This window comes from Centruroides sculpturatus, unplaced genomic scaffold (genome assembly GCF_000671375.1).
Source record: "Centruroides sculpturatus isolate CEXI.00-Female unplaced genomic scaffold, Cexi_2.0 scaffold998, whole genome shotgun sequence".
In the NCBI taxonomy this organism is placed as follows: domain Eukaryota; kingdom Metazoa; phylum Arthropoda; class Arachnida; order Scorpiones; family Buthidae; genus Centruroides; species Centruroides sculpturatus.
In genome coordinates this window covers 298,541-320,188 of record NW_019385351.1, presented here as the reverse complement: position 1 = coordinate 320,188, position 21,648 = coordinate 298,541, and the positions used below count along the sequence as shown (strand labels likewise).

Below are 21,648 nucleotides of genomic sequence, written 5' to 3'. Positions count from 1 at the left end.
TTAATAATATATGTAATTCTTTAAAGTTTTTAAATAATTTTTTAGGTATTCAAGACGGGATAGATCAATTTTTTGTTATATTTTGCCGACATTTTAATTGAATCGCTGAATATAGAATCTATTATAAGAATTTTTCGTAATGATAATCGATTTGTATTATCAGAAATGCTGTTATTTACTTTAATTTGATACGGTCGAATGATTTTTTTCATTATCTAAAATTTTATTCTTTTCTATTAAATCGAAGCACGAATATAATGTGTTATTTGTCTATTTTGATAAATTTATCGAATGAAACGTTTTATATCTTAAAGATTTGTTTTAATATTATCTGCCAGCATGTAATTTAGCTTGGCATGAATACAATGAATTGACACTGAAGGGTCATACAAGAAATACGTCATACATTCGTTAGGTAGTTTTAGCTGTCTTCGAAGTCACGGTGACCATTATTATAAGATCTTTTCTAGGACAAAGGTCAAGTGTTTATTTTTTAGATACACCCAGCCAGCTGATAACATGCACTTAAAAAAAATTTTCGAATTTTTTCTTGTAAAAAAAATTTAAATATTTTCTCCGANCCAGAGTTAAAATCTAAATTTTGTTCTCTTCACTTTCAAAGTAGGCCTACAACAATTAAAATCATTTTAATGTAAAATTAATAAATAATATAAAAAAATCAACATTATATATGAAATAATATTTAAATATTGTAATTAAAAAGTATCAAAATTCAGTCTGATAAATGGCCTTTTATTCTCCGAATTAATCCTCTGATTCATTTAAATATGACTTTTCTCTCGTACAGTATTCTCAAATTCTTGAAATAATTTTTAATATGATCCGTAAGGATTTTAATTTATAATTTTTATGGGATTTCTGTGTTTTTTATGGATAATAATTCATACTTTAACGGATTCTTTTATGAATTTCACTGATTTGCATTTTAGTTTCTTTGATTTATTTTGTTCATATACCGGAATCTAATGTTCAGATACCGATTATCATATTCAGAAATAATCTTTAACCTGAATATGATAATCGGTATCTTACAATCGATATTTTTCTTTATGTTTAAAGGTTTTTATATCAGATTGAAAACTAATTGTGATTTATATTTCTAAAATAATATAATTTTTAGAAATTTTTTAAGTCTAAAAACAGTAGAATAGTTTTAATTACAGAAATATTTAAAGGTTTCCTTATACTTAATTCTTTTAAGATCAGAATGCTTCTTATAATTTGAATTATTTTCTACAAATGAATTTATTATGTTTTATGTTTTTGTTTCATATTTATATGCCTTTACCCATACTAAATTAACCATTAGACACTTGAAGCACGTGCCTAGGAGCTTCGGGTTCTGAAATTGAAAAAAATAAAGCAATTTTATCATTGTAATTGTTTATCATAATTTGTAAATAATTCTATAGCTACAATTAGACGTTATTAGTTTATCATGTCGTAAAATTACGTTGAGGGGACCCAATCTTCTGTGCCTAGATACCCCGGAAGGTCTTAATTCACGCTGGCATTTACGATGGATAGCTACATAATTATAGAATGAGCTAAAGTGACCAGACATACATGTCTCTCCTGTACAACATTGAAAAGAATAGAACAAATGAAAATTTTACTTTTGTCTTTCTAAATAGACATAATTATCTAAAAAATATTCTTGCGACTTTTAAAGAAATTCTGACTAGTAGCTTCGACAATCAAAATACGAAGAAGTACTCTGATTATTATGTTATGTTTTGATAACCAATCAGTATTCAATCGGAAGTGTGAAACGGATACAATCGAGTGAAAAAATTATGAAATATTGTTTATTTACTCTACCTACTCTCAGAGTCATTATCAATATCTAATTAAAAGCAATAAATATTAATAACTGTTGGGGATTAAAGTTGTAATGAAGAGTGTAGGATATACAACAGGGACTTTTTTCGTATAACTATCGTATTTTTTCTGGTTACACAATTTTACGTATTTCCAGAGAGTAGGCCTATGCGATAATTAGTTTAAAGAATGATTTCTTTTATTTCAAATAACCAAATTAACATGTTCATTTTACAAGTAATTTCTCGTTTTCTTCTTTCTAATACTAATTTTAATCCTTCAAAATGTTATTAAAAAATCGTATATTCTCTGCTAAATTTACGATTGTAACAACGAAAGAATTAAATATACCTATAAGACTGTTTACTGATTAATATTTCTCTAAAGTGCTATGATCCATAAATTAAGATTATTACGTATGTAATTAATTGACACTCAAATGAACCCTGAAAATGACGAAATATGTCTAGGATTGTTATAAACCAAGCTATACCTCACCCTACATTCAAACATAATAAAACTTAGGAACTTTTAGATAAATGAACATATTATAAAGATAATATCTATAATTATTTACTTTTAATATCATTACTTTCCTAAAACAAAAAATTCGGTTCTATCCACAATATTTTCGAGATGTAATTGAAAACGCTAAATACACATCATTATCTTGTGTAATTAATTAATTAGCAACAAGAGAAGTCAAGTGTTAAACTTTGTAGTAATAGAAACACCGTAAATTACTTGGCACCAGCATATAAAAGTACGTAGATTTATTTAGATATTTCTTAATATATATCTCTATGCTGTGCTAACTCGTTTACTTTATTCAACAAGTATTATTTCAACTTTGATTGACGAAGTAATTTGATTAATATATCGGGTTGACCTCATACAATTAATTATTTACATTAGAATAAAATACGTACTGTACTTGGCGCATTCATATATTTCATATTTTTTGAGGATATGCATATATAATTTATACAATAAATTTTGAATTCATTCGCAACTTTTTAATAATTTGACGCTTCAAATGTATATTAATAAATTTAAAAAATAATAACAATTGCTTCAGGATAAAGCAATATATCAGAAAAACTATAATTTATAAATATTTTATAACATATATAAATATTTATAGCTTTATATTTACAATTTTATAGATTTGTAAAATTAAAAAAAAATTATTTAGAATATTTAGAATCATATTGGATTATTTTGAAATATTTTACATAGTTTAAGTTTATAAGATAAACTTAACTTATAATGAAATATAAATATAGAAAAATTCTAATTTAAATAAAAAAATTATTAAAAATTTTAAGAAAAATGGAAGCATAGTAAAGTTATATAAAAATAAAACATAAAAAAATTATATATATAGACTGATCTAAATTTTATAGTTGTTATGGTTGAAAGAAATTTGAGGTTATCCATTGAGGAAAAAAAATATATAGATGTTATACAGATTTTTTATTTTTAAAATTTCAGAGAAAACAAAATGTATTAAACTTAATTTTAGTTTATAAGATATAAAAGCGATTTATTTTCAATTGTTAAAATTACATTTCTTATAACCAATGATGCTTGACAATTAATAGATAAAAGAAAAAATTTTCATGATGAAATATTCTTCAACATAAGTACAGTACAGTAAACTCGTATTTAAAACGTTAAACGAGAAAATATGGGAAAAAATTATATATTAAGCAAAAATATTAAATTTTTTATACAGTTTACTAATTAATTTTTAATTCTTAATGTTATAAATTTCATTATTATATTGATAATTAACAAAATTAAACAAAAATATATTTGAAAATGGGACTTTAAAGTTTGCTTTTGATAATTTTTAGTACAATAACAACAAAAATAATTTATTTATTTATTTTATAAATATTTAATTATGTTTGTTTATTTATTTTTATAAAAATTTTAAATTTAATATCAGTACTTAAAAAACAAGAACTGATATTTTAAAAAAAATTAGATGCAGAAAAGAGCTCCAAATGTGCATTTTATTTGAAGAACTTTTTAATGTAAATTATGGATTGATATAAAATTTTTTATTAAAAAAAATCTAACTTTTAATATTATTTTATAAGTAACTTATATTAACATAAGAGTATTATTGTAAATACCTTCGACCAACACAAATTAATCTTGCATTTGCTTAAAATTGGCTTTTTATCACGGAAGAATAAATTAAAAGAATGCTTCGGGAAAAATAAATATTATAAATGACTTTCATTGAAGTTTAAATGATTTTAGAAATAATATTATAAACTTTAATTTACATTTAGCGAGAGAAGACTTTGGAATTAAATTTAAATACATCTTGGTTCTTACTTGTTAGTACTGTATTATAATGAAAGTTAATTGTTTAGAGAAGAAAAGATATCGTGGCCGAAAAATAAAATTTTTTCAATATATAAATAAGAAATATCTATTAATTAAATGTACAAGCAAATTTTTATTACGTTTGACTTTGTTTCACTTTCTCAAATATTTGATTTTCATGATTCCTATTGATAGTTCTATTTACAAAAAAGATATTAACTGTATCTTTTATCTGAGGTTGGACGAATAAACTATAAATTTCTATACTTATTATATATATTTTGTTTGAATTAAATTGTGAATAATATATTTTAATCGACATCGTTACCTTTGAATAAAAATAAAAGTTCTTTACAATGATATAAAAACTATAATATAGAAAATTCTTTCCGTTGTAAAAACTTAACTGCAAGAAAATGGGAGGGAAAAAAATATAAAATTAAACAATGGAACAAATAATAATAATTGTTTTGATAAAAATTTTTTTCTTTTTTTTGGAGATTTTTTGATTAAATTTTATATAACTTCAATTATTTATAGAACCGTTTCGAGAAAATAAATTTAAAAAAATTCATTTTCTCGAAGCGAGTTAGCAAATTTTAAATTTCTTTAATTTAGTTATATTAGCATATTTTTAATAAAACCACTTACTTGCTATATTAAATCCGTTACCTTTTAACATGAATGGGTCATTATGAATTTTAAGCAGACTGTAAAATTCTTTCTTAACATTGAGTACAAATCGTTGCGAAATTTTGATATTTAGCATGAATTAACGATGTCAATCTCGTACAATTTCGATACAGCACAGTTTTTTTCCGGAAGAAAAACAATTTATCATGAAGAAGATACCCTATAAAAAAAAGTGAGACTCAACTCTTTAAACTACAAGTTTCTCACATTACTGAATAAGATTAATTTACAACACACATGTATAATATCATTCTTTAGATTTTTATAAAGTGATTATAAAAATATAAATAAATATGATGGCAAAAATAATATTTTAAATCACATTTTAAATATTTTGTCACCAATTATTACTATTCAAAAATATAACAATTACTTATTGTGACATTGTTACAAGGCCAGGCTGCAATTTTTAATCATATTTTAATTAAAAAAATCACGTGACTTCCGGTCCCGACCGGAAGTTCTTATAAATAGTTAATCGAGGCCTCTGGCCCCTAAACTTTTCATATATGGTCTCGATTTTCATCTATTTTACTGCATTCTCGAGATTAAAGACGGACGGACGAATAGACATTCAATTTATAGGCCTTCAATTTGAAAATTGCAGTCCAATTATTAATATTTTTATCAGTTATATATTAAAAAATATATGAAAGGATTGTTAATTAATATTAAAAAAATATAAGTTTATATATATTTTTAATTCGTGTAAAATTGGTTCTAATTTACCTAAATAATTGATATTTTCTTATACAATAAAGCATTATTGTGAATTTATAATATTTAACATTTTACTTCTAGTCATCTTTTAATTTCTCAGTAATTACCAAGGGTGGTCAAAATTTTGATGATGACGTCAATAACGGCGCAACATTCCAAATTTATAAATAACATTCAATTAAGTCTTTATGTCTCCACCTCGTGCCATGAAGCGTTTACCCATTATACCAAATGTAAATGTCATTAATTGCATTTCTTACTCTTAATTTTGGCTCGTACTAAGATAAGTAACAAAAATAACGAAGCTTATCAGCAAGACAATAAGCTATAATAATAGTAAAAATTATTATTTAGTGATTACATTTAATATAATTTTTTACTTTAAACATTATACTATATAAAATTATTACCAGTTTCCTCAACTAGTAGCTCAGATTTTTTTTAATAGCTTATATTAAGAAAAGGAAAGACAGTTTTTATAAAAATTAAACAGAAATTATTATTATTATTTTTGAAACTTTTAATAAATTTTAAAAAAGATAGCTGACGCAACTTACTTAAAAACCATATGACCTTACATGACCTATCTGTGCTAATAAATATGCATATGGCTGGTAAAGAAACTTTTCTTTTTTGTAAAATATAATAAATCAAAATAAAATAAATCAAAAAGTTAAATCTTTGACTTCTCAGTATTCTTTCTTCCTCTAGCTTTAAATATAAAATGTTTAAACTAAAAACATAGATAAGCGAGATCCTCGTTTATGTTGTTATTCTTAGTTTGAAAAACAAAATGAAAAAATATATTAAATTTCATAGATTATCGAGTTCAAAGCTTTAAATAAATAAATAAATAATGTATTTTAAATGCAATTAGTTTTTTTTTTATTAAAAAAAATCTAACTTTTAATATTATTTTATAAGTAACTTATATTAACATAAGAGTATTATTGTAAATACCTTCGACCAACACAAATTAATCTTGCATTTGCTTAAAATTGGCTTTTTATCACGGAAGAATAAATTAAAAGAATGCTTCGGGAAAAATAAATATTATAAATGACTTTCATTGAAGTTTAAATGATTTTAGAAATAATATTATAAACTTTAATTTACATTTAGCGAGAGAAGACTTTGGAATTAAATTTAAATACATCTTGGTTCTTACTTGTTAGTACTGTATTATAATGAAAGTTAATTGTTTAGAGAAGAAAAGATATCGTGGCCGAAAAATAAAATTTTTTCAATATATAAATAAGAAATATCTATTAATTAAATGTACAAGCAAATTTTTATTACGTTTGACTTTGTTTCACTTTCTCAAATATTTGATTTTCATGATTCCTATTGATAGTTCTATTTACAAAAAAGATATTAACTGTATCTTTTATCTGAGGTTGGACGAATAAACTATAAATTTCTATACTTATTATATATATTTTGTTTGAATTAAATTGTGAATAATATATTTTAATCGACATCGTTACCTTTGAATAAAAATAAAAGTTCTTTACAATGATATAAAAACTATAATATAGAAAATTCTTTCCGTTGTAAAAACTTAACTGCAAGAAAATGGGAGGGAAAANCGGTATCAGTGAGAATATTTAAAGTATTCCTGGAAAGAACTGACATTTTGAAATTGGCAATGAATAGTAAACGTTGTTTATATTTTATTTACAAATTGTTTTAAGTCACAAAAAACAAGGACTTAAGAAATTAAATTAGGCTATTAATGTTAAAACCGTTGATTATTTTCGGTGATAATAAAAAATATATATATATTTAAAATTATAATATTTTCTTGTTTCCCGTTTCAATTTTTCTTAATAATATATGTAATTCTTTAAAGTTTTTAAATAATTTTTTAGGTATTCAAGACGGGATAGATCAATTTTTTGTTATATTTTGCCGACATTTTAATTGAATCGCTGAATATAGAATCTATTATAAGAATTTTTCGTAATGATAATCGATTTGTATTATCAGAAATGCTGTTATTTACTTTAATTTGATACGGTCGAATGATTTTTTTCATTATCTAAAATTTTATTCTTTTCTATTAAATCGAAGCACGAATATAATGTGTTATTTGTCTATTTTGATAAATTTATCGAATGAAACGTTTTATATCTTAAAGATTTGTTTTAATATTATCTGCCAGCATGTAATTTAGCTTGGCATGAATACAATGAATTGACACTGAAGGGTCATACAAGAAATACGTCATACATTCGTTAGGTAGTTTTAGCTGTCTTCGAAGTCACGGTGACCATTATTATAAGATCTTTTCTAGGACAAAGGTCACGTGTTTATTTTTTAGATACACCCAGCCAGCTGATAACATGCACTTAAAAAAAATTTTCGAATTTTTTCTTGTAAAAAAAATTTAAATATTTTCTCCGAAAGGCATCTTGTAATAATTGTAGTTATACATTCAGACTAAAAAAAAAGAAAAAAAAGAAACATTAATGTGTTAACTGTAAGCTTAATGATTGTTAAATTCTCTCCATGACATGGTTGAAATAACAAGGTTAATCGAATAAGCGTTAAAAGTATCATTTTTGTTTTTATTTTTAATATCGGACTGTCAGTTTGTAAAGGAAAAAGATCATAAAATACACAATTAAACTAATATAAATATCTGTAGAAAATAATTTACCTTCTAAGTGAGTTAATTAACAAGAGATAAGTAACGTATTGAAAATCAGTTAGTTTTTCAATAAAAAAATAATAAAATATTGAATTTATTACTTAAAATAATTAATTTTAAAAAATAAATACATTAAGATAAAAAATATACATAATAAATATGCCATTATACTGGGTGGGGCTATAGTAGTTTGCGAGCAATTCAACAATATTNTGTAATATATTTTTAAAAATAAAATTAAACAATAGAAGAATCGAATTCGAATAATTTTATTTTATTTTTTTTTGTTGACACTCGACGCCTTTGTTAACTTTTTTTCAAATATTGAAAAATAGGTCATTCCGCGTTAAATATATATTAAAGTTCCGGTTATTTATAGTTTGTTCAGCTGTTATCGAACACCAGGAGGAGCGACGACAGACTATTCCCGATCACGTGTTTTAAGACCGGATACGAGATTTGTACGAGATGTCCTTGACCTCTAGACAATTGGATAGCCGTTGCGAAACTTTCTTTACAACCTCAACCTATTTAATTTTTTTTTCTTTTATTTTAAAATATACATTTTAACGAGACGACGTTAACTAAATGGAGACAATTTTCTTCTCTTCTTCCATGTGCCTACGCAAAAAGATTTTTCCAATGAGTTTTAGCGACATTTTAATTGCACAAAATAAATTTCGCTCTTAGAACAATTTAAATCTCGAATTTTTTTTAACCTGTTTTTTAGAACCAGTTCCTATCCTGCTAGGTTAATTATAATTGCTTAACATAAAATAAATAGGACATTTTTCTTAGAATATCATTAAATTTTCAATATTTTTCGCGTTATTATCCCTTTTTAATTATAATAAAATGTTTTTATTTTCGAATTTTTTNTAAATAGTAGATACAAGTAAATATATAATTTTATTAAGTAATATTTACATAAGAATTAGATACAAATGAAAACATTGCCTGTGTAAGTTATATAAGCAGTGTTTTCATTTGTATCAAATTCTTATTTAAATCTTACTTAATAAAATTATAGACTATATTTTCTTGTATAATATATATAAAATTATATATAGGCTATATATATAAAATTATATATAGGCTATATATACATATACATACCGGTACATACTCATGAACATGGGAAATGTTGTTGGAGCGAGTCCCTTTTTCCATTTTACTTTATTTTATTATTTTTACTACTAAAAATAATAATATAGGAAACAATATAGAAACATTATTTTAAACGGATAGGAACTACTACGTACCGCTGTTATCTCCGGGCTCAGAGAAAAATCCCCAGCTCCTCTCTCGACGGACCTTTTATATACTGTATATACATGTTTCTGATAATTCAAACGACTTACGAACAAGAAATGATTTGCTATTTTAATTAAAAATGCATACAGACCCACTGTATTAATGCCCGATTGAACCTGGTTTAATTTTTAATTTCATTTAATTTTCATTTTATTGCAAACGAATAAATTGCTTCTTTCTAACGTACTCAAAATTTTTCTTGTAATAAAATTTTAAATTATAAATAATAATTATTATAAGTTTCACGAAGAACGTTTCTCATTATTATTTTAATAGTTCCTGAAACAACTATTTCTAGTTGCATTCTTTTCTTTTTTCCCCCCCTTTAATTTCATGCGTAACTCAATTTGTCTATCAACTTTTCTAAGAAAAACGTTAATGCCAAACGTTAATGCAAATCTATTTAGTTAATCATTTATGTAATATTTACTGATACTTTTAAGTATTTATAAAAATATATTTTTTAAATCTACTGTATAAACTATCTATAAACATTTTAATATTCTTTAGAACTAATGTAGTTGCATTATTCTTCTTTCAATTAATTTGATATTCTAAATATTTCATTAAAAATAATTAAGAAATATGAATTTTTTTATGAATGAAAAATCTAATTTATTTTTATAAAATTTTTGTAAAATGTGAAAATATTTCAAACTTTAAAGTCTGTGTTTCTATGTTATTCTAATTCAGTTTAAAGCATAAGTTCTAACATCACTTTTACATTATTATTGATTGTTTGATAAATATAGAAAATTAGAATTGCAATATCTAACCGGAATTATTATTTAGAAACTAATATATTAATATATTAATTTTTCATATATAATTAAAAAAATATTTTTAGTCATTCCAAAATATCCTCACTCTCTATACAAATTTTTTTTTCTGTATATAATGAAGTTTTTGGTAATTTTTAACATAATTTCAGTGTTAATCTCTCAGTTCTAGAGAAAAATTTATAAAATTTTTTATACTGTTGAATAATATTAAAAAGTAATTTTAAAAAAAATGATTAAAATCTGATTTAATATATATGTTATATATAGTAACTGTTTATGTAATCTGCTGCAATTTATATAAAATAATAAACTTGATTTTGTATATAGTATTAAAATATTAGCAAAGCTATATATAAATGTATAACGTTATACTAGATAGGTATATGTAAATTTTGTGGCATTCTTTTTGCGGCTATTCTTGGATAGACAAATTTTTACACATTTTGTGTAAACGAGTAACGAGAATAAATTAGAACAGAATGGGAAAAAATTCCCAAACAATACTGTAATAAAATACTAGTAGAATTAACAAGTTAGTGTTAATATGAAGTCTGTTCTAAGAAAGAATTAAGGGTGTAATTCTCAAGAACTTCAGCGCAGATGAGCAAGAATCAGTGAGGTCTCATACTGAACAGTACCTAAAAGATGAACAGACACGAAGGTATAAAATTAGTTTTTCATGCTTTATTAAATTAACTTTGTTTTAAACATCCGTCATTTTCGTCTTGTGTGTACCAACTTCACGCTGTTATATTAATAAATCTATCAGAAATATTAAATATATTTAGTCATATCGCTTTTACAACTACTATAATTTAAATGTTTGTAAATAAAACCACATTTCTTCGTTAAACTTTATTTGTTAATAATTATATCTCATAAATATCCATTATCTTATCACGAATATTTAAGAACGTTTATTAAAATAACAACATACAGGTAAAACTACTGAATTATCCTTATTTCTGTTCTTAAACTTTAACAGGATATTGGATATTACTTCCCCAGCATTAGTAATATATAGAATTTTAGAGAATATAATAGAAAAGTATGGTAATCGGTCAAGTTTTGACCCCAGTTTTTTTCACTTCTCGACGTTTTAACACTTAAGGAACTCAAAATGTAAGACAAAATTCTGTGTCTGTATTTGTATTTATGTCGGCATCTATTTTGCATTAAATCTCAGGACTGGATGAACCAAAAACTTTGAAAATTGGCAGGATTATTTCTATATATAGGGCATTAATGTTATTAAATTTTTATGCTTAAAGGTCAACGGGTGGAGAGATAGGTTTGGGAATGTGTCAGATCTCGACTGGGGTCAGACTTAAAATTTTACTCGTTATTGGTATTTATAATTTTTCTGGAAACCCATCTCTATCCTCAGAATTAAGCGTATCTTTTTATTATAAGTTAATAATATGAGATTTTATTTAAAGTACTTTTCATAACAGATGATTACACACACAATTTTAACTTTGTTTTTTTAAACTTAAATATTATTTTAAATAATAGAGAAATTTCTGGTAATTCAACAAAATTACTCCTCTTAAGGTTTTGTTGTTATTTAAGTATCTTAGTACAATTGAAAATTATCACACTTCTTAATGGTCCCTTAACCTGTTCGAGTGCAGAGAAATGCAGAGAGTCCTTGTCAGCTCTTTTTTCTTTGAGAAGAACCACTAAGACAAAAGTTTTATTAATGAGTATTAAATTATGAGTAGTTATTAAATTATATTTATGTATTAATGTTAGTAAATAATAAATATATGTATATGTATACGTGTACAGTACAGTACATATATTGATGATGATTCTTTTACTTCTATTCCATAAAGAGATTTTGGACGTTGAAAATATAATTCGCTATGTTAACTATTAGATTTGAATAACAGAGATATCAGATAATCTTAAAATATTCTCGCAAAATATATATAATTTTATTTAGTCTAGCGTATATAACAATATTTTTATCCGTGTTTTTACAGATATGTTTTAAGTGTTATTTGTTTGCTAGCTTTTTCATTACATTCATAAAGTGTGGTTCTAATTGCTTCTTCAATTTTTGTATATAATTATTGTTCGAATAGTTCTTAAATTTACTGTTTCAAATACTGTTATTCTTTCTCTGAACGGTTTTTGCTTTCAATGTTTTAATTCTTCCATATTTTCGTAACTGCATATAAGTTATAAAATATACAGTGAAAACTGCTTAGGCGACCACCTGCATTCGACGGGCACCTGTCAAAACGGGCAAAAATTTCTGGCACGGAATAATTTACCCATAGAGTCTTTGTATAAGTTACCCGTATTAAACGACCACCTGTGTAACGCGATCGCGGGCATCGATTTTTGGTCCGAAACAACATATAACACCTGTAATAAGCGACCACTTTCGCGAATGTATCTGGTCTAAACTATTGTAAGAACCCATCTCAACAACGTTTCCCCCTCCTAATATAATAAATTAGTCTAAACTCTTGTTCGAACCCATCCCGGTCACTTCTCCCACCCTTGAAATTAGGTGCAGGTGTTAATAAATTAGTATAGTAACAAAAGAAATTCATTTGTTTTGTTGCTAGACTAATTTATTAACACTAATTTAGACTTTTTTTCGGACATTTTCCAACAAAGAAATTAATTTGTTTGTTGGAAAATGTCCGAAAAACAAAAGAAATGTACTGTCGTTAGAAGATCGTATTAATTAAAGTTATCACAACAGCAATTAGCAGCGAAGTTTAACCGTGGGAAAATGAAATTTATTTTACCCTAGACCTACAGTATTTTCCTTGGGGGTGTAAAATATTGTACACGATACAATTAATCTGCTGATCTCATCGTTTGATAAAATCTATTTTTATTTATTTATTTTGAAGCTCATATACAGTACACGTGCGATATATAGCTTCTGTATCAACCTACTTTATTTCCACGATATTTTTAGAAAAATAATATCCAAGTAATTTTCGCAGGCAAAATATTCAAAAAACAATAAACGCATTAATGCAAAAATCAGTTTTACTTCCTTTTTCGATTCCGCGATTGTAATGAAATTGTACAACGAGAAAAAATAATAAAATCATTTTATTATTAATTAATAATTTTTCTTATTGTACTTAATTAAGAAAATATTAAATATTTTTAAAAAATACAGTATTTTTAAAGTTAAAATAAGATTAAACTAACGAAAACCAAAAGCAAAGTGATGGAGAGATAGGAAGAGCTTGTATATTGATGACGTAATACACGTAACTGAGGAGAGAACGAAAAGAACCGAGTCAAATTAATTAAGTCGGAAAAAAGAAAATGTGCATTATAAATGCGAGTATTGTATTAATCTTTAAAATAAAATACAATACCAATATAGCCCTATCGTTGAAAAAATCGCTTATTTTTGCTCACCTCGAGTTTTGCCTAGTAGAAATGGCTAAAAAGTGCGCAAAATACGTACGGAAATACGTTATTACAGGACCACCTGTATTGGACGACCACCTGTCTAAAAGACCACTTTTTGAAGGAACCGTGGGTGGTCGCCATAGACAGGTTTTACTGTATATTAATTATACAGTAAATTATATTGTTAATTAATTAAAATACAATTTATATAATATATAATACTGAAGATGTAAACTCGGATTTCTGTTCTCGTATGTCCGTGGCAAATACCTGTATTTATTTTGAAAAATCTTTAGAGTTTATATTGCGAAATTCCATTAGATATATATTAAAATTAATTTATTAGTTCTTTTTTTATTAATGTAATTCTCAGATATCAATTCCAGTTTTGAAATATTTGTTTTTGATATTTTGACACGACATTTGACATATATAACATTTGATATTCGATACGCATTCGAGTATATCAGATACAAAATATCATTTTCAAATATTAATATTATTTAAAGTAGAGAAAAAAAGCTAATAAGTAAGCATAAAAAGTAGTTATGTTTGCAAAATAAATATGGTCTAAAATTGTTGTTTCTAAATGACGCGCCATCGATGATTTTCACTTTTCTTTTCTTTAAGAATGAGAAAGGTGAATCCTGTAATAAAATAGTCCGCTGGTCGCCGAGTGATACCTATAGTTGGTCATCGGTTCGTGCTTCACCAACGGGTGGCCATGTGAGGTTTTCCGGGTTATCTTCGCGTCATAAACAGACACCAGTCTCCCACAGAAAGTCCTCCTCCGTTGGCAGATTGTCCATGTGCTATTCAATCTAATCTTTTAATAAAATCAAAATTAATAACTAGGAGAACTTCGTTTCCGATTGAAGCGCAGAGACGGCTTGCGAACTCACGTTAGTTCATTAAGGAGTAATAAATTAAAGCGACTTGTCATTCTGCATAAGCAGTCAATACTTATTTTTGTTCAATGGTACTGTACATGTAACAATGTTCCCGCGGTGGGAGAATTTTTACATTTGTCATTGTTAATGTAGTTCAAAATATTTTTGTATTTAACGAAAACGCAAAAATAATAGTACTTAATTGGAATTTTTCCATAGACTTACAATGGTAATCCGAAACTCAATAGCCTATACTGTCGTTATTGTTTTGGAAAACATTTTTTATGCAAAGTATATAAATATATAAACTATGTCAATTTTTCGAGAAAAATGGGAAGAAAGATCGGTATTTGAAAAAAAGAAAATTTGGCAAAAGCCTCGCCACATTTCAAATTTCGGGTAGCGTGCTCTCGTTTCTTTACGTTTTTACAATGCAAAATATTTCTATTAACTTAACATGGAAATGAACTTTGACTCCCGTTCTATGTCAAAGTTTAAAATTCGATCTCCGTCACGACATGCCATTTTATTAGTTCTATTAATTTGCAAAATTTCGTTCAAATCGGTCAAGTCATTACTTTGCAAAACGTGTTTTAGCGATTTGTCTATTTGATTCACTGGCAAAGAAGCTTGTTCGCTTCGGTCTCTGCGCTTCAATAAAATCTTTTTATAAAACAATAACTTTATTTTTTTAACACAAGAAAGTCATAATCTAAGAATATAACTTTAAAGCTTCGTTAATTAATAATAACGAAAAAATATTCGAATGAGAAACTATGCATATTCTTATGCATAGTTTCTCATTCGAATATTTGCAGAAGATGCATATTAAATGAGAAACTATGCATATTCTTATGCATAGTTTCTCATTTAATATGCATCTTCTGAATGAGAAATTCATACCAAATTGTTAATTTCATCAAACATTTTATCATAAATCATCAAACCAATTTTTTAGACCTTATGTTTAAGCTTATTATATCATAAAAATTTTTTATCAGTTCTAGGTTTTTGAATGCAGAGATTATCGAATAATTTATAATGTTAATTGTTATCTTAAAGTAATATTTTAATCCCTAAACGTCGTTTCATTTAATAATAATTGCGATAGATTGGAATACAAAGAATACAGGGTACAAAGTGAACTTTTGGAAAATATTAACTAAAATACAGTAACTGAAACGAAAACATAGACAGATACTTATTTTGTAAAGTCATTTACAGTAGAACCCCTCTAGTCCGCCCTCGGCTAGTCCGTCACTCCGGTTAATCCGACCGTGGTCGAAGTCCAGAAACTTGTCCCGACTCGTCGGTCTCACCGTCCATGGTGTTTTTCTGTGTTCGTTACAGTATTTGTTTTACATTGTGTGTACATGTACAGTTTTGTGTGTGTTTTCAATATGTCAGGAGTGAAACGTAAACACGTTACTCTTTCATTAAATGAAAAATTAGCAGTGCTACAAAGACTGGACAAAGGGGAAGATTGTTTATTTTACTTTTTTCTGATAATCCGACCTTTTTTGCGTTCCGACCATACCCCTAGTCCCAAAGGTGACGGATTAGAGGGGTTGTACTGTAAATTGAAGACAAGTTATTTTTTTAAATAATTAAAAAATAATGAAAAAAATCATTATTTTAATTATTTTAAAAATGTTGCTTGTCTTTCGTTTTTTATTAGTTTGTTTCAGCATGCACTTCACTGCTATATAATTTAACCGGCAGAGAAATAAGAATGATTATTTTTATTCTTATTTGTCTGCCAGTTATATCAATACTTGTCACAGAGAAAACATTTTTGTCAAATTGCATAATTTATTTAACAATATGAGAAAAATCTCATAGATTATAGAGATAGAGACTATGTCAAGCTTAAAATGTATTCCAATTTTTATGTATTGAATCAATTTTTAATATAAACTACACGTTAAAATACAAATTAGTATTTAAGATTATATGCTACATCGAGATTATAGCCTTGTACAGTACATGGTTCAACATGATGATAGGACATAAATATTCTTGATGAATCATGAATAATTGTCGCATTTTAAAGAACATAATATGGTGACAATACAAAAATTGTGTCAATTTAAGGATTAGTGTTTCTAAGTAATGAAACATTAATCCTTAAATAAATCAATGAGTATTTATAAAAATTATTTTTAAAACCTAGTTTAAAATTTTAATATTTTTTGTATTTCCATAAATATTAAAAATTAAAAAGAAAAACCTTGATAATTTACTCAAATTTCAGATAAATTATTGGTTATCAGGAAATTTTGTTTGTAATGCTTCAAAAAGAAAAAATAAAAAACGTGTCGGGACATCTTGAGGTATTCTGAAGGCCACGTTGAAAACCACTAGTTTAGAGTACAAAATATATGTAATTTAACTTTACAAAAACTTAAAATTTTACGTCCTGTTTGCTGTCGTATCAAATTCCATTAAATATTTTAGGGCATCAAAAAATAAATAATACACTAAAAAATTGTATGAACGTATCTTTGAATTTAGGACGAAAAGACTCACCATATTATAGGAAGCACCTTCATTATAAAAATACTGATGAAGTTTTATTATTAAGTTGATTCAAAATATAGCATTAAGTTAATAAAAATGAAGAATCATAGTGTTCCTACCTGTGTTTACAAAACATGTAGAAAACTTTTAGATCCTGAAATTCAGTAGGCAGCTGTCTCGTTGTTCCGGCATGCTCATGTTCACTGAAAAATAAAAAAAAGTTTCACTTCCAGATGGATGACTGGTATTTTTCTGTAAAATACATCTATTGGAATAGAATGAAGGATTGAAAATCTTTATTCTACTCCATATGTTTGTGGTAAATTTATCAAGAACTTGGTTCATGAACTTCAATGGAAAATTTTTGCGAATAATTTCTTAACTCTGAGAGATAATATTTTTATCTTTGAGAAATAGTTTCTTTTATCCGAACCTAGGATCATTTTATTTTTTGTAAGGAGGCTTTATGGCAGCATTGAAATAGACGATTGTGTAATAAGTACAGTAATAGGAGAGATCAGATTCGAAGCAAACATTTTAATTTCAGAATTCGAATTAATTGAACAGAAGAAAAATCTAAAATAATCTCATAGAATCTAATTAAAGAAATTAATTTTTGAGAATTTTATGACTTCATGGCTTAGGATATGCCACAAGCGAACGTATCTTTCTTGTGGATATTTAACGCATGCAAAAATATAGAAAAAGTTAATTAATTAATTCTTTAGATTTTTAGTATTTCTAATAGATTTTTAAAATATAAAATAGGCAAACCTACGAGAGGAAAATTTAAATAAAATATTCAAAGACGCAATACTTAGGGTCATAAAGATCGAGAGAAACCGGAAAGGCTAAATATTCTGGCAAAACTTGATTTATCTTCGTGCAAAGTTGTAGGAATTTGCTTTCATATTAAATATTTTAACAACTTGTACGGCAACGTTGAAATGAATATTTGCTTTGGTTAGAAATGAAACATAATATTAACTAGTTTTCCAATTAGAATATTCCAAACTATATTCTGTCTTGTCTTGTAAGAAATATTCAATAAATCATAAATTTTATCATATTTTGAATGCAAGCTGTTATTATAGGTCAATGGCTTTATTGTGAAAATACACGCCGTTCGTGAAACCCATTAACAGCGCGAAACAATAGATTTTAATATGAAGCTGGAATAACCTAATTAGAATTTTAAAATAGAATTAATAAAGAATTTGTTAATGCAAAAAACAAAATTTATAGAAGATATTTTTTTTAAAAAATTACAAAATTGTTATTAAGGTTTTTGTTAACAATTTGATTAAAATTTACATGTGAAAAAAAAATGGCTGATTTTCATAATTACTTCAAAACCTAATTTTCAGCCTTAATAAATTGCATTTAATTAAACTTTATATCATTAAATTGATTTTTATTACTTTTTTTAATGTCAAAATGCATTTACTTACTCTGTTTACGAGCAAAACGTGAAAACAGATTTTTCCAAGAATTGCTAGTACGTGCATTTAACATAGAAGATATGGCGTATTTATTATAAAATTACATAATTATGTTGAAATATAAAATGTGCTAAAACCGATAAAAACTATAATTTGATAAATAAAAAAACAGCATCCAGTAATTAAATTCTCGATAAAACATTATCTTTTTTGTACCGTGTTTAAAGATTACATAAAATATTTGAAATATTTTTGATAAGCTCAATTTTTAAATTGATGTAATAAGTTCACTAAGCTAACATTCATATAATCATTTATTTATAAAATTATATATACAAAAGGGAAGCATTTTACGAAGTTAGAAGATTAGAGTATTACTTAGTATTGATATTTTATATATACAGTATACATACGTAAAGGCTGAAACAAAACAAAAAAGTATTTCGCAATATGGCAATGGTAAATTGTGAAATTATTTACAAACTTGTATTAGTCAATAACGATTCTAGGAACATTGCCTTGTTTATTTACTTGGAAATGTTATATGTTTTCGACCTTTATTTTTGAGAGCAACGACTTTAAATCCTTAAAAAAAATCGATAGCGCAAAAAGAATAAATTTCACTACTGCAAAATATCCATACACAAGTTTTTATTTATTCTAATGTACAATATATATATATTTTTGTAAATCTTTTATAATACTTCAAATGCCGCTGGGGCACATAATAATAGCTTTGTTCATATTTTTTTTAATAATATGACTGGAATCACATTCCTTGTTTTTGTGCAGGACATCACATATTTTGTTTTCTTTAGAATTAACTAAAGTTCGCCTCATTTTGTTATCAAAATTATATGAAAAGATGGAAAAAACTTTCATTTTATTTACACATTCTCTTCGATAAAGTCAATAAAAAACACAAAGAGAAAATAGAAATATAATTTAAGTACACAAACCCCTCCAATACACATTTCTGTACAATATATATATCATTTATATATATATATATAATTTCTGCTTTTCACAATATATAAAATTATTGAGCTAACTCCAAGTCTTTTTTTTATTTTAGTATAAAAATAACAAGCACTATTTTATCTAACGATAAAATTAAGAATTCTCAAATGTCAGCTGCCGCATTAAAATGACAGGAAAAACTAAATATCGAATAAAAAAAGATATTTCGTTACTAGAAGCACAAAGCAGCGTTACTTTTTTTTCGAAGATTATTTTTCACTTTATCGAAAATAGTATACTTAAATAGCAAAACGCGATATTGCTAGGATAATTATTATGGCATTAGATTCAGTTAATAGTTCATCCTACGTAATGCCCTAATTTTAACCGGCAGATAGGAAGAATTGCGAAACTATCAATACTTGCATAGATCAAGGTATGATACTTCCAGGAACTAGCATTATCACTTCATCTGAGCGGAAAAGGCACGTAACGTTCCATCCGAAAACATTTCTTATAATATTTTTTGGTACAACAGGCAATTATTTTTTGATCAACCGACTTAAAAATTGTGACTAATCATAATTTGGCAACCACTCTTAACGTGATCCATCACTTGTTCTTTGAGTTGGCAGATTTGATCCCTCAGTTTGTTAACCACGTTACCCAGTTCACTATTTTCGTTTTTTAGAGCGGCTACTTTACTTTCTAAACGGGTTATTCGTTCGAGTTTCCTTTTCCTGCACTTACTGGCGGCGATCCTATTCCTTTCACGCTTCCTTTCCAGCTTGATCTTCTCCTGGTTTTCCATGTCGATGGGGGAGAGAGGCGGTGTCACTCCGATGCTGGGTACAGTCTGTGGTTCGTCTTTGATGGTAACCAGAGCGGTGGGTACCGTAACCAGGGTTGCGTCGTTGCTGTTGGAGGTTTCATTAGCCGTTGTGCTGGGTGAATAGGCGAGGACGGTACATGACGAGGTTATGACGGCCGAATTATCGGACGAAATGACCGGTTGTGGTATGATGCTACCCGCGCTGGGTGCAGTTGACTGATGAAGTTGAGCCAATGCGTCGACGAATCCCCTGGCGTACTGCTCCTGTTCCTCGGTGACCGTCTTGGAAAATAGAAACTGTGTCGGAGTCGGCGTTGTCGTAACTAAACCATTCTGTGCTATTATCAGCCTTTCTAATTCTGGAGAAGCTAGTTTTAGCATATTTAAGTCAGGTGATGACAAAAGTGTTGTGAATTTACTTTTCTTGCCGATTTTAGGGCTGTCCAAATCCAGCGTCATTGTCCTTTTTAACGTTTTGATGTCTTCTTTCGAGCGAAATTGAGAGTCCTCGTAGAAAGTCGTCTCCATTTTGGTTAGGAAAGCTTCGATGTCGACACCACAATACGTTCGTACTGGATGGATGGAGATAGCGCGGTATCCACGTTGCCTGCTTACACGTCGATGGCCTTTGATGAGCTGATGCCGACTATACTATAAATGTACGTTATACGACGAAAAACGGTCGATTTTTCACCTTAAACCTGTACTATATCGTGACTCACCTAGACTTCGTCCTATCCTACTTTATAACGCTGACTCACGATACCCAGGATGGCGTGATGTCACTTTCTCCTCTTCCTATTGGCTGCCGATGACGTCACCTCTAGGGAATTTACCCAATTATTCTTTTCGCGAAAACTACGTCGTACGGATGACGCCGAGTGACGTACTACCGCGCCTACCAATCGCGTTACGACAAACGATTCTCGTCTGCTTCCGTTGTAGCGGGAAATTGGAGTGAAGAGCATTCACTAAGGTGATTTTTTTTTTTTTACTTTGCTTTTTACTATCCGTTTTAATCGGATAAATATATCATTTAGAAAAGATATGCTCCGTAATGATATGTTTATAAACAATAATTACAATTAACTTCCTAGTTAGTTTTTATTTACAAAAAGATATTTTCGTGGAAACCCTATTTTTTCATTTATCACACGACAATTAATTATTAAACATTATTTAATATGAATTATAATTTTTTTAAATAGTCTATATTAATGTACTTTATAATAATTAATTAACATAAATTCAAAACAATAAT

At 26.8% G+C, this 21,648-nt stretch overlaps 1 protein-coding gene and 2 long non-coding RNA genes across 6 annotated transcripts; all 3 read right to left on the bottom strand.

The window, feature by feature from the left end:
• Window positions 1–604: 604 nt before the first annotated feature.
• Window positions 605–21,128, bottom strand: LOC111637972. 4 transcript variants are annotated; one of them, XR_002758766.1, is made up of 8 exons: window positions 21,110–21,128; window positions 17,273–17,356; window positions 4,837–5,038; window positions 4,514–4,591; window positions 4,326–4,382; window positions 4,143–4,203; window positions 3,987–4,061; window positions 609–1,363 (listed from the first exon to the last, which is right to left on the bottom strand). It is a non-coding gene; the product is annotated as an uncharacterized LOC111637972 (long non-coding RNA). The 4 variants fall into 4 exon arrangements; XR_002758765.1 differs by lacking the exons at window positions 17,273–17,356; window positions 21,110–21,128 and having other exon boundaries at window positions 605–627; window positions 1,183–1,363; window positions 4,837–5,173; XR_002758768.1 differs by lacking the exons at window positions 17,273–17,356; window positions 21,110–21,128 and adding an exon at window positions 5,116–5,152.
• Window positions 6,584–7,034, bottom strand: LOC111637975. The gene is made up of 3 exons (XR_002758771.1): window positions 6,898–7,034; window positions 6,715–6,775; window positions 6,584–6,633 (listed from the first exon to the last, which is right to left on the bottom strand). It is a non-coding gene; the product is annotated as an uncharacterized LOC111637975 (long non-coding RNA).
• LOC111637971 (transcription factor AP-1-like) lies at window positions 19,979–21,147 on the bottom strand. The gene has a single exon (XM_023383582.1). The coding sequence runs from the start codon at window positions 20,913–20,915 to the stop codon at window positions 20,118–20,120; it is 798 nt and encodes a 265-aa protein (XP_023239350.1). The 5' UTR covers window positions 20,916–21,147; the 3' UTR covers window positions 19,979–20,117.
• Between the last annotated feature and the right edge of the window lie 501 nt (window positions 21,148–21,648).

Coding starts and splice junctions, on each gene's coding strand:
- LOC111637971 (XM_023383582.1), bottom strand. CDS start 20,915: ATGGAGACGACTTTCTACGAGGACTCTCAATTTCGCTCGAAAGAAGAC.